A 12,100-nucleotide genomic window follows, 5' to 3' on the forward strand; every position below is an offset into this window, starting at 1 on the left:
AAGTAAGGCTGATGGCTCAGCTTTAGTGTTTTTAGAACACTACCCACAGTCAGGTTCAATGATGGAGCCCTGTTGTCAACAGTCATCGTCTTCCTGATGCTGAAGATGAGTGGGAAGACATGCTGAAATGTGTCCCTGTAGTACAGATGCCTCACCTCTGGACCATCATCATAATCCTGCTGTAAGCTGCCCATTGTCTACTTTCCCCAGTCCCATGGCAGAATGCCTGAGATAAACAGTTAAGGGAAAGGTGGCTGAGGAGGTTCCATCCACGGTCACTTGGTCAACATCAGGGCTAGAGTGTGTGACAGAATAACCTGGAGAGGTGGCTTGGCTGTGGTGAGAACATGAATTTTTGTTCCAGAGGACCTGAGTTCAATTCCCAGCACCCATGTCAAGTGGCTGAGCCACTATAGTTATAGCTCCAGGGGATCTAATATCCCTAGTCTTCTTGGTCACCCACAAACATGGTGCACACTCATGGAGACACACAAATACACATGATTAAAAACAATTTTTTTTAAAAAAAAAGATAGGAAACAGAGAAGAGACTGGGGTGCTGGCATACATAACACTTGAAAGTCACCCAAAATGCTGACTCTCTCCAGTCATTTAGCCCTTCCTGAAGTTTTCACAATTTCCCCAAATAGGCCATTAGCTCGGTTTCCTATTGAAACCATGACAAGTCGGCGGTGTTGTAAGCTAAAGATGTATTTAATGGACACGTCCATGGAGCATCCCAGATTAGCATCACAACATGCTGTAGAGCGTGGGCAGTTTCTCCTAGCAACCACAGAGCTGGCTGGGACGCAAGGGTCCCTGTCACTGTCCACAGTCACAGGAGAGGACTGTGCTGTTCAACACTAGCCCAGGAGATGAGCCAATTTAAGAACTGAAACTGTGGTATCCCTCCCACACCTTTGTAAATTAGAAACACTCTTACTTGTGAGCCCTGCACCGTGTATTCAGTATTTATGAGACCATCTCATATGTCAGCTGTTATTTGTCTAGACCTTTGGATTACCCTAATGTAAACAATTCTACAGTTGACATACTTAAACATTTAGCTTTCTTTCCCTTGAAATTATCCCCAGGACAGAGATTTCTTCAAACAGTACTGCTAGAGTAAGTATTGAACATGGCCTACCCATGGCACTATACAGATTTCTCTCCTGAAGGGTTGTAACCAGTTATGTTGCCTTAAATGAGAAAGCCAATGACCCGTGACCACTATACAGTGTCATCCCAAAGAGAAAGTATACCATGGTAGTACCTCCCCAAATAAGTGTAAACTATTAATAATAATGACATTTGTTATGCTTACTGTTTGGTAAATGTTCTTGAAGACCCTCTACACAGGAAGTGCACAGATCCATCAGAATACAGTCTCTGCTGGGTATGCCCACCTGGCAACTTCCCACAGGGCCTTTCTCCATAGGAACACAGCCAGGAGGTACTCAGAGCCACATCTTAGGTCTAAGCCAGTATCTACCTCCCACTCTAATGTGTGTCCTCGTGACATGCTCATTCATTTCCCCCAGCCTGCTGTGAGCCTTTGGTTCCATTTCTCCTGTGGCCTCTTGATTTCACGTAGTTAACACAAAGACAAAAGGTCTTTGTACTTGATGCATCAGGTAGGCATCACAGCCCAGAGTACTTTTCGGTATTTATTTATGAATTTCAAGCCACACCATCCCCTCCAGTGGTGAAATGGACAGCTGATCTATATGCACATTGACTTTCCACTTCACGTGTCTGTGAACCCTTCAAGTCTTTTGCATTATCATTCAACATCCTAATGTCTGTGAGAGGACACCCAGGAATCCTGCTCTTTCTAACAGTGTCTGAGGGTCTTACCTGGTCTCTATGTTAATTACCTTTTATCACTGTGACAGATTGCCAGAAGGAAGGATTGCAAGTGACAGGGTTGACCTGGCTCATAGTTTTGGAGAATTCAGTCCCTGGTTGCCTAGGCCCAGTATGCTTGAACAGGACATCATGGTAATGAGAATGTGTGGAGAATTCTATATACTTATGTACATCATGGTGGATAGGAAGCAGTGTGCAGGGGAAGACCTAGGTAGGTAGGTACAGTCATCACAGTCAAGTACCAGAGGCCCCTAGCTAGGCCACCTCCCAAACATTCCACCTACATTCAACACAGGAGCCTGTGTTCTTCATCTCAGGGACAGTAAGCACTCTTGCACAGCTGCTTCTACAGTATGTCCGTGTGGCTTTGAAAACATGGTCAGGACATTCTTACATACATCAGTGGCTCCAGATTTGGAAAGATAGCAGCATGGGTAGGAGCTGTCTATGGGGGGTGTTTGGATTTGAGACTCCAGTAGCCAAGATTGTACCTGGTGTGTGGACTAGCTCACACTACTAATTTGTGGGTAAGCCTCCAACAACAACACAGGGGTAGTACATGCTTATCATCCTCGATGGAATCTTTCCTTGGAAATGTTTGTGTATTTAAGACAGATCTCACTATGGATTCCTGGGTGGACTCACACTCAAAAAGCTCTAAGAGTCTCTATTTTCTATGCCTCTATTAAAGGCATAAACCACTACACCCAGCAAAAGGTAATTATTTTAATGATAAGCCACAAAAAATAGTTATTATAGCAATTGTGCAAGGAGTAATTGGTAGCTTCGTGATTTTGTGATTCTACGGTTTTCTTTTTCTAGAGAACAAAATAAAATGAAGGGGATTCTCCTTATTGTTTTTACCAAATGATGAAGTTAAACAAAATGGAGCATAGTGTGCATCTGGAAACACACAGAATAGTAGTGTGTCCCTCTCATATCCAGAGAGAAACACCAGATCCCTGGTCGATCCCTGTTCACTCAGATTCCACACAGGCCTTTTTGTTATTGCTTTTCTTGCTTTCTAACTTTGTTTATGCCTGTCACTTCTTGCCAAGGGAATAAACCTTGTAAGACTTCTTTTGTGATTCTATGGATGCAAACACTAGGTGCATACTAAGTACAGGTGGTTATAATTCTCCTCCTCTTCATTCAAGATGGCAACTGAAACTTGGAGGAAACAGGGTTTAGACATTTGTATCCTTGAGTGCCAACTGTGCTTATGTTCCTCTCCTATAGTCCTTTTGAGCCCAATCCCTGCTGGGAGCTTGATGCTATTTGCTTGTCATTTCAGCTTATGAGTTACAGAACTGCCCGGACCCACCTGCATTTCAGAATGGGTTCATGATCAACTCGGATTACAGCGTGGGCCAGTCAATCTCCTTTGAGTGCTACCCAGGCTACATCTTGCTGGGCCACCCTGTGCTCACCTGCCAGCACGGCACTGACAGAAACTGGAACTACCCTTTCCCACGGTGTGACGGTAGGCTCTTCATCTCCCTTGGGGACAGTTGAGGTTTTGGTAGGGAGCACAGTGCAGGCACTACTCAGTGAGTGTGCCACACTTCATTAGTTCAGTCAGCAGAGGATTTCCTTACTTACTGAGATTCCCTACAATATACCAAATATCACAGAAAGATGTCACATAGTAGGGAGTTGAAAGAATGCTCAATCTCTATGCTTCATAAACCATAAAGATAACATCACATTAGATGTAGACACTGAAAACTCAGCTTCACACATGGGAGCCTGCCAATCATCACAGGCCCAAAAAGAAATAGGAGGTAATGGGGCTTTTTAACCTTCAAGGTGGTTATAGGGGACATCGATGATAAAGGATTTCATCCTGAGAAGTCTTTTTTATTATTAGTTCCTTAGCTCGTTACTATGATGAATTTCCTGACAAAGGCAACTTAAAGAAGGAAGGGCTTACTATGACTAAAGTTTGAAGGTTTCCTCTGTCATGCTGAGGAAGTCATGGTGGCAGGAAGAGGAGGCAGCTGGTCACACAGCATTAGACAGGAAACACAGAGAGATGAATAGTGGCTCTCAGTTCTCTTTCTCCTTCTCATTTGGTCCAGAATGCCAGGCTATGGGATGCTATCATTTCGAGTAGATCTCTTCCTATTAACCTGATCTAGGAAACCCCTCACAGGCATTTCCACAGGCCTGTTTCCAAGCTGATTTTAAATTTCATCTTGTTGATAATGGAGATTAGCCATCAAACAGTTGTTTGTTCAACTTTTACAGTGGTTTCATTTTGCATCTGTAAATAGTTCATTGTCATAGAGGACCTTGAACAGCTCATAGTTTTTGCTGTTCAGAAACAGAATACTTTACATGGAGGAACAGTATTAGCAGAAGCCCATAGCAGGAATTCTTCCCCAAAACTGAAGTCTAACTGTCTGGGTTGTTACTGGAGTCGTTAGGGTCAGTACCTGGGCCCTGGGAGCTCTAAGGAGCTAGGTTTGGCTGCCCCTTCTCAGTAGACCAACTAAAGAAAGAAAAGTTTTTAAATTTTTGTGTTCCCTGTGGTCACATTGGGATGAGGAATAAAGGAAGAGTGACCTCCAACCACCAAGTCCAACCATGAGGTCCTGACATGAGGCTGAGTTATAGACTGAAAAAGTCAAGAGGCATGGATGGTTAGTATTCCTTGCCAGGTATGGTCCTGACCACTGACCCATTATTGTCTCTGCTACAGCCCCTTGTGAAAGGAGTCTTACAAGTTATCAGAGCAGCGAGGCTCTAGCTGGAGCCCAATTTTAGACTTTCCTTCTCCCAGCCTGACATGTCTGGAAAAATATCAACTTCTTGCCCCCACATTATATCAGTAGTCCAAGAGCACAACCTATCTTCCGAGTACCTCTGTCAGCCAGCAAGGATGATGACTTAAGTTCCTAGGATGCTGAGCAGCGGTAAAGTGGGGTCCAAGTTTACACACAGCCTATGCTGCCTCTGTGCAGAAATTATACTCCCTGCTTCACCATGGCTTCTTGACTTTTAGGATGACTTAGGCATTTCTGCAATGTCAAGGTAAAACAAACTGTTGAGGCGTTGCATCTGTGAGGAGGTGTCTGCCACAGAGAGCTCACTGTGGAGCCTGGCTCCTGCATTACACATACAGCACCTTTGAATGAATAATAATGAAATCTCCAACTCCATGGGCCTTTGAAATGTTAAGCACCTCTATCTCATAGGGAAGGGAAGGTGCCTAGCTGTGAATTTTTACTGAAGCAGGAGGGAAAAAAGTATGTGGTGTGCTTTTAAAACCAATCTCACCTATATTTTTCATTCTGATAATCTTAGGAACAACAGCCTCTTAGCTGTATTTAAAAATCCAAATTCTTATTTAATTACATATGAAATAGGTTTTTTTAATGTGTCTGCGTTTTTTGTCTGCCGCTAAGATATTTTAAATAATATTTACATCTACTTTCCATTTGAAAACTCTTACTTAGGGGTGAGTGTGCAGCAGATGTAGAACATAAAAAGGCCATGCATTCAACCCCATCTTCACCAAAATAAGCCAAAGGATGAACCAACACAACACCCTCTGAGATTGACAACTGTCAATTACTTTGAATCTTTTCTGATAGCTGGTTTAAACTTGAATACTCTTAACTTCCATGTAAAAGGTCAATTCGCTGACTTTTGCATTAACATGAAAGGGAAATTAAATATTCTACATTTTATTTTATCCTTTTTTTTAAGCTTGTTTTCCCAGTATGGAGAAAACCATTGAGTAGAATCAATGGTCTGCATTGTTTAGCGTAGTTTGAATGTGATGCCAACTATTTTGGCATTCTCTTTATGTTTTATTTTTGTGAGTATCTATGGACATCTGAGTGTAGTGTGCACGTGCATTCGTGTGTCTGTGAAGAAATATGTGTGAAGGTGAGAGGACAGAGGTGGTTGTCTTTGCTGCTCTCAACTTTAATTTTTCTAACTTTATTTTTGAGACAAGATCTCTCACTGAGTGTAGAGCTCCTTGAGAAGCTAGATTAGCTGGCTGGACAGCAAGCTCTAGGAGTTCCTTTGTCTCTTCTGACACTGGGGCAATAGAGGCCATCACACAAGGCTCTTTCCATGGGTGCTGGGGAGTCTGAATTTATGACAGGGAAAAATGTTGATATTATCTTATGGGGTTCTCTGGAGTCAGTGCAACATAACATATTGACTGCCTACATTGGAAATCCATCCAGTTCCAGTGTCAAACTCTTCTGATGTAGCTACATGCATAGCTGTCAGATGTCCACTGTGGCAACTCACAGCTTTATTGCCTTAAGTCTCCCACCTTGTCCTTCTGAACCAGGCTGGCTGTGCTCTGCTCATACAGAGAAACCACTGCATGCTCTTGAGCTGCCTCCCAGAAGGAGGCCTAGCTCTCCAGCCAAACCCTTCACTGAACAAGGATATTCTGCACATCTCCACCTTCTGGCTAAGATCAAGTGCAGCATTGTATGTTAATTACTAGCAATAATGTCATGAATTTTAAAATATACTGAAACACAGCAGTCATGCAAACTTATGCCATAATTTAGCTACTGTATTCAATTAGAAGGACTATACAGGGTTTTCTAAGAAGCGTTCAATATAGGTTTAACATCTTCTCCATGTTGGATTAAATTTTTAATAATGTGCATACATTTCCCTTTGCCTGTGAAATGTTAAAGCTAAAACTAGATTCTTTGTTTCCTAAGGATTACAGACCATTGCAAGTTCATATACTCTCTCTGCAAGAATGTAGGGTTGTCCTACACAAAGAACACAGCATCCTGCAACCCAACCCTCTCCCAACATGACCTTTGTAATCCTCAGAATCCATCTCCTTCAGCCAGGCTCTACTTATGTGCAGGACAGGGACACTCTGTATAAAAACTAATTTGAGCAAGCCTTGAGAAGCAATCCAGTAAGCAGCATTCTTGTATAGTCAGCTTGGGTTTCTGCCCTGGCTCTCCATGATGGTGGACTGTAAACTGGACATTCAAACCAAACCTTTCCTCTCTAAGTTGCTTTTAGTCACAGTCTTCATCAAGGTCATAGAAAGACAACACAATGCATTTCAGGCTCTTGCATTATGTGGTCATCTCACTTTTCCAGAGGTGAAACAATTGCCATGGTAACAATAACCATCAATTTTCAGGACAGTCAAAGTAGATCAGGTGGTGTATCTCCATATAAACCAGCACTGTTAGATTTGGCCATGTCTTTAAGAAGCGTACTTAAGAAAGTTTATCTTGCTTCCTCAGGTACTGATCTGTAAAGAATTGATAATGTCTTTGTTTTGAGGCAAATAGGCTTAACTGCCACTCTTCAGGGGACTTAAATAGGCTTTAGCAAAGTAGCAGAAAACAAAACTACTTAGTTCCCTATTTGTGTCTGATTTCTGCATAAGCCATTGCACTGGACAGCCCAATGGATTATCAGCTCAGCCACAGGCATTGACTGGCAGGATTTCTTTAACCGTATGGGAATGACTATCCCTAGGGATTTTGAAGACTTGGAGAATATATTAAGTGAGACTGAGATAATTTAGGAGTATAATTGTCCTGGGAGTTTCCAGATTTTAGAGGATAAAGAAGTAAGAGAAATATTTCAGTTATTTCCTACACAGGAAAAGTTTGGCGTTAGACAGCAGAATCAGTACCTACTTGTGAAAATCAACCATGATGAATGTCAGTGTCTCCCTTTGCAGCTCCCTGTGGGTATAATGTGACATCACAGAATGGTACCATTTATTCCCCTGGGTTTCCGGATGAGTACCCAATTCTGAAGGACTGCCTGTGGCTGGTCACTGTCCCTCCAGGACATGGAGTGTACATCAACTTCACCTTGCTGCAGACCGAGGCTGTAAATGACTACATTGCTGTCTGGTATGTCTCCTCCCAGGAAATGGAAGTCCCTGCTGGTTGTTTTGGATTAGCACCTGCCTCCAATTTGTTGGGTTACCTGTTTTTAAATGAAGATGGAATTCACCAACAAAAGCAAGCTATACAGAGGAAATCCCAAGGCATATATCTACTTTGCTATAGAAATAACCAGATTGTTTGAATGTATGGCAACACTCATGATTAATTTATATCATATTTTGCTTTAATTATATTATTGATTATTTTTTAAAATAAGACCTTACTCTGGAACCTATGCTAGCCTCTAACTCATGGAGGTCTTCTGGCTTCAGGCCCCTGAGTGCTGAAATTGTAGGTGTATGCCACCACACCTGTCTTTTCCCACAGTTTTAACGGGATATATTATGTGTGTATATGTGTATGTGTGTATATATGTATGTGCATATATGTGTGTGTGTGTGTGTGTACATACACACTATGTGTATTTATTTAAAGAAAAGCTATAATATGCTTTCTCCTTAATGAATGGATGAAGGAACAATATGGAAGTTTGTTAACTCAGGGCATTCCCCTCCTTGGATTGCCCAGCACTGGTTTACCAAGAGCCTTGCTGAGGAACCTGAGCCAGCATATGATGAACATGAAGCTACTAGGTAGGACCTGGAGAAATGACAAGCTACACTGTAGAGATCTCAGGTGCAATTTAAAGGGGATGCTGAAATGAGTGTTCTCCCTCATGCTATGAAGGTACCCCTAGGCTACCAGGAAGGTAGCACTGTTGAAATTGTAGGTGACCTGTACGTATGTGTATGTCTCTGCATGTGTGGCCTATCTATGTGTGTTTGTATGCATGTTTGTGTACAGCTATGTTGTATGTCCATGCTTGTGTATGTCTGTTTATAAATAAATATTTATTGTATGCATGTGTATGTCTGCCTGTGTCTTTATATGAATGTATAGATGTATGACTGTTTTGTGTGCGTGCATGCACACACACACACACACACACACACACACACACACACACACACACACATATATATATATATATATATATATATATATATATATATATGCACACACTTTGTGAATGTATCTGTCTATTGTGTGCCTATGTTGTCTACCTGCATGTGATATATATAGGGGGTACCATGTGTCTGAATTCTTATTACAGCTCAAGGAGAAAGGGAAAGTGGCCTGGGCCAGAAGGAACAGCTACAAGGCCTTGACGTTTTATCTAAACTGTAGGGGGAACCTATACAGGATTTAAACAGTAGCATCACAGTGGGTGATGCAGGGATGCTACCTTCTTAGACTGCAATGATGGTCTTGGAGGGAGAGTCTAAGTAGCTGAGGTTGTGGCTGAGGAGATGAGATACTGAGGGCTGCTGCTGCTCTATAACAAGGCAGTAGAGCATCAGGCCCACCAACAGGAGATCCATGTAGATCCTGCTATTACTAAAGTCAGTGCCAGGGGGATTGTCTTATTTCATTTTTTAGTATTTTAATTGAGCTGTCAACCTACTGTATCAGTATTCATCCTAAGGAAGTGGCAGCCATGTGCACTTTCAAATGTAGTTGTTGTCACTGACAGTGCAGAAGTGTCTCTGAGGAGGCCAGTACACACTGGTCTTTCTAGATCAGTCCTGTCTTCTCCATGGCCATACTGGGGAGCTGGCTGCACAGTCACAGCTATAGCACTGAACTTCTTCCTCTGGTGGCCCAATGTCTTTCCCAGGGATGGTCCTGACCAGAACTCACCTCAGCTCGGAGTCTTCAGTGGAAATACTGCCCTTGAGACTGCATACAGCTCCACCAACCAGGTCCTGCTCAAATTCCACAGTGATTTCTCCAATGGAGGCTTCTTTGTCCTCAATTTTCATGGTCAGTTTATTTCTACTTCAGTGGCCAGAGCATAGAGTCCCAGGAAAGCTCCCCACCGTGCCCACACGATTTATCTTCAGCTATCTCATTTGCCTGATGGATTGTCCATGTGGGTGCCAGAGTGTCCTGGAAACCTTTTGTGGTGGACAGTACCTCTGTTATCAGTTCATTTCATCAGGTCATGTTGGTAGCTACTTGAGGTTCATTCATTACTACATAACTATATAGGAGTCCTTTTTGTAGAACCATAGTGATGTATTTGGTGGCTTCCATTGGTGATTCCATTGGTGGCTTCCAAAAGAAGGGAGGGTAGGTGCCATTCTAATTGGATGCTTTCAACCCTTGGGTTTCGGCTGTTGTTAGGCATTTAATGGTCAAAGGGAGCCCTTAGATAGAGTGATGTACACATGCATATAGCCTTGTAGCTTGATCATTCAGCAAAGGTAACCACAGATGTTATCATCTTTCATGAACCCATGATAGCATTTCAGCTGAAGCGGTGCCCACCTCCCCCAGCAGTGCCACAGGCTGACCTGCTTACGGAAGACGAGGACTTTGAAATAGGTAACATGACTCTGCTTTCCTTCATTCCACACCATGGGATCTGGCTTCTGATGGTTCTTCTGATTCAGACTTTAGGCAAACTGGTAATGGTAAGGGAAAACTGGCCCAAAACATGTTCAGCCTTGTACAGAGTCTAGGGAGCAAATGACTTAAGTCTTTTGCTCTGTGGCATTACTACTGTTTTTATGTTCTCAGAGTCTGCCTTAGAATATATTTGACTGTAAGTAATAACCTTCAAATGAAAAGTCACTGTAGGATATACTTAATGATAATTATTATCAATATTTTATTCAGAAACTTTGTTTACAAATGCTGCTGTTGCTTTGTTTTTAGTCATGGTCTCATCTAGTCCTCTTAGGAACCCAGCCACAGCATATGTTAGCAGTATAATTATTAGAACCCAGGATTTGTCAGTCTCAATAAAAAGTCCATATTCCTGTTGTCACACCTTGTTTCAGAATTCTGTTCAAATCTCATTATCCAGTTTCTGCTCTACTCATGATGGCTAGGCTAATTGGAACCATGGTGTTTCCCTGGCCAGGTTCACGGGCAAACCCTGCTGGGTTGGCTAAAGCCATACCCACAATATACTCCACAGTATTGCTTAGATTCTTAGTAACAATGGCCCTTGCATTTATTTAGCAAAGTGTTTGGAAATCGGGACAAATGGTTTTATTGGTCAAGGATGGGGACAGCTAGATATGGCCTCTTTTTAGTAATACTAAGTTTCATAAACTAAGAACTGAAAATGGGACTTTTCAGAGACCTACAGAAAGTGAATGCAGACTCTTTCTGAAATGCTTTGCTAATTGACATAGTTCATTATGCACTCACAAATGATTAGCACAGCCACAGCAGTTGAATATTCTGGGAATGTGGATCCCAAGGTGTTTGGGTTGATTATTTCAGGGGACTTCGTGAAGTACCAGTGCCACCCTGGTTACACTCTGTCCGGGAGCGACACATTGACATGCAAACTCAGCTCACAGTTACAATTCCAAGGTTCTCCACCCACCTGTGAAGGTATGTCCAAACCTGCTGCTTCAGATGCTCTGATAGTCTCTGGGGTCTGTGCCAAATCAATCCCACAACGTAAACAAGCTGCCAGCAGAGGTATTAGATGACTCTTTGAACTTTAGCCCACCCTCAAAAATAAAGCTAAGTCACACTGTTTGCAACCAATGCATCATGGGAATGTTCAAATACAGCAAAATTGAAATATTAAATATTAAATAAAAAATAAATATTAAAGAACAGCTGATATCCATCCCTGATGATACAGCCCTTCTCCACAGCTCTGCAACCTGCTTCATGTTTTGAGTCCATCTCAAGCAAACTGAGCATTTTGTGATTTCCCTGTCAATAATTCATTTGCATTTAGGGATCTGGTGTTTAACCCTTTAGGTATAAAGTGTATAAACAATGAAACATATCCACTTTAAGTTTTGGCGTTTTTTTCTCCATTTTTTATTTAAATTAGAAATAAGATTGTTTTACATGTCAATCCCAGTTCCCTCACCCTCCCCTCCTGCCCTGACCATATACTGATCATTTACACTGTAAGACCAGAGTTTCTAGGCTGTACCTGTTGGTTCACTTAAGAAATGTAATTTAGTAGGGAACACTTTCAAGTACAGTGGGAATTAAACAGCCATTGACAGTCCAAGTAGGTCAGACACAGCATCTCAGTTCACTGCCAGTGTTTTCAACTTAATTGAAACAATCACAGTTCTGATAGGGAGTCTTGAGAACAGGACTCACCCTTTCCTGGAATGTGACCATGCCATGCACCAGAAAAAGAAATAGCAAGAAGGGAATATGTAAAGGGACCAGAGCCCCAGCCTGAGCTTCTTTAGTGATTGGCAGGTCTCTCTCCTTTGCCCAACACATCCAAGGGATCCAGCTACTTCTGTGCTTATAGAAGAGGCTAA

At 42.3% G+C, this 12,100-nt stretch overlaps 1 protein-coding gene across 1 annotated transcript in view; it reads left to right on the top strand.

The window, feature by feature from the left end:
- Nucleotides 1-12,100, top strand: part of Csmd1 (CUB and Sushi multiple domains 1) — a 1,205,306-nt gene that overhangs the window by 1,109,680 nt on the left and 83,526 nt on the right. The window contains exons 42-46 of the mRNA XM_027388213.2: nt 3,164-3,352; nt 7,568-7,745; nt 9,460-9,605; nt 10,089-10,169; nt 11,079-11,192. Coding sequence (XP_027244014.1) covers nt 3,164-3,352; nt 7,568-7,745; nt 9,460-9,605; nt 10,089-10,169; nt 11,079-11,192 — 708 coding nt within the window. The remainder of the gene's footprint in view (nt 1-3,163; nt 3,353-7,567; nt 7,746-9,459; nt 9,606-10,088; nt 10,170-11,078; nt 11,193-12,100) is intronic.

This window comes from Cricetulus griseus (assembly GCF_003668045.3).
Source record: "Cricetulus griseus strain 17A/GY chromosome 1 unlocalized genomic scaffold, alternate assembly CriGri-PICRH-1.0 chr1_1, whole genome shotgun sequence".
NCBI classification, from domain to species: domain Eukaryota; kingdom Metazoa; phylum Chordata; class Mammalia; order Rodentia; family Cricetidae; genus Cricetulus; species Cricetulus griseus.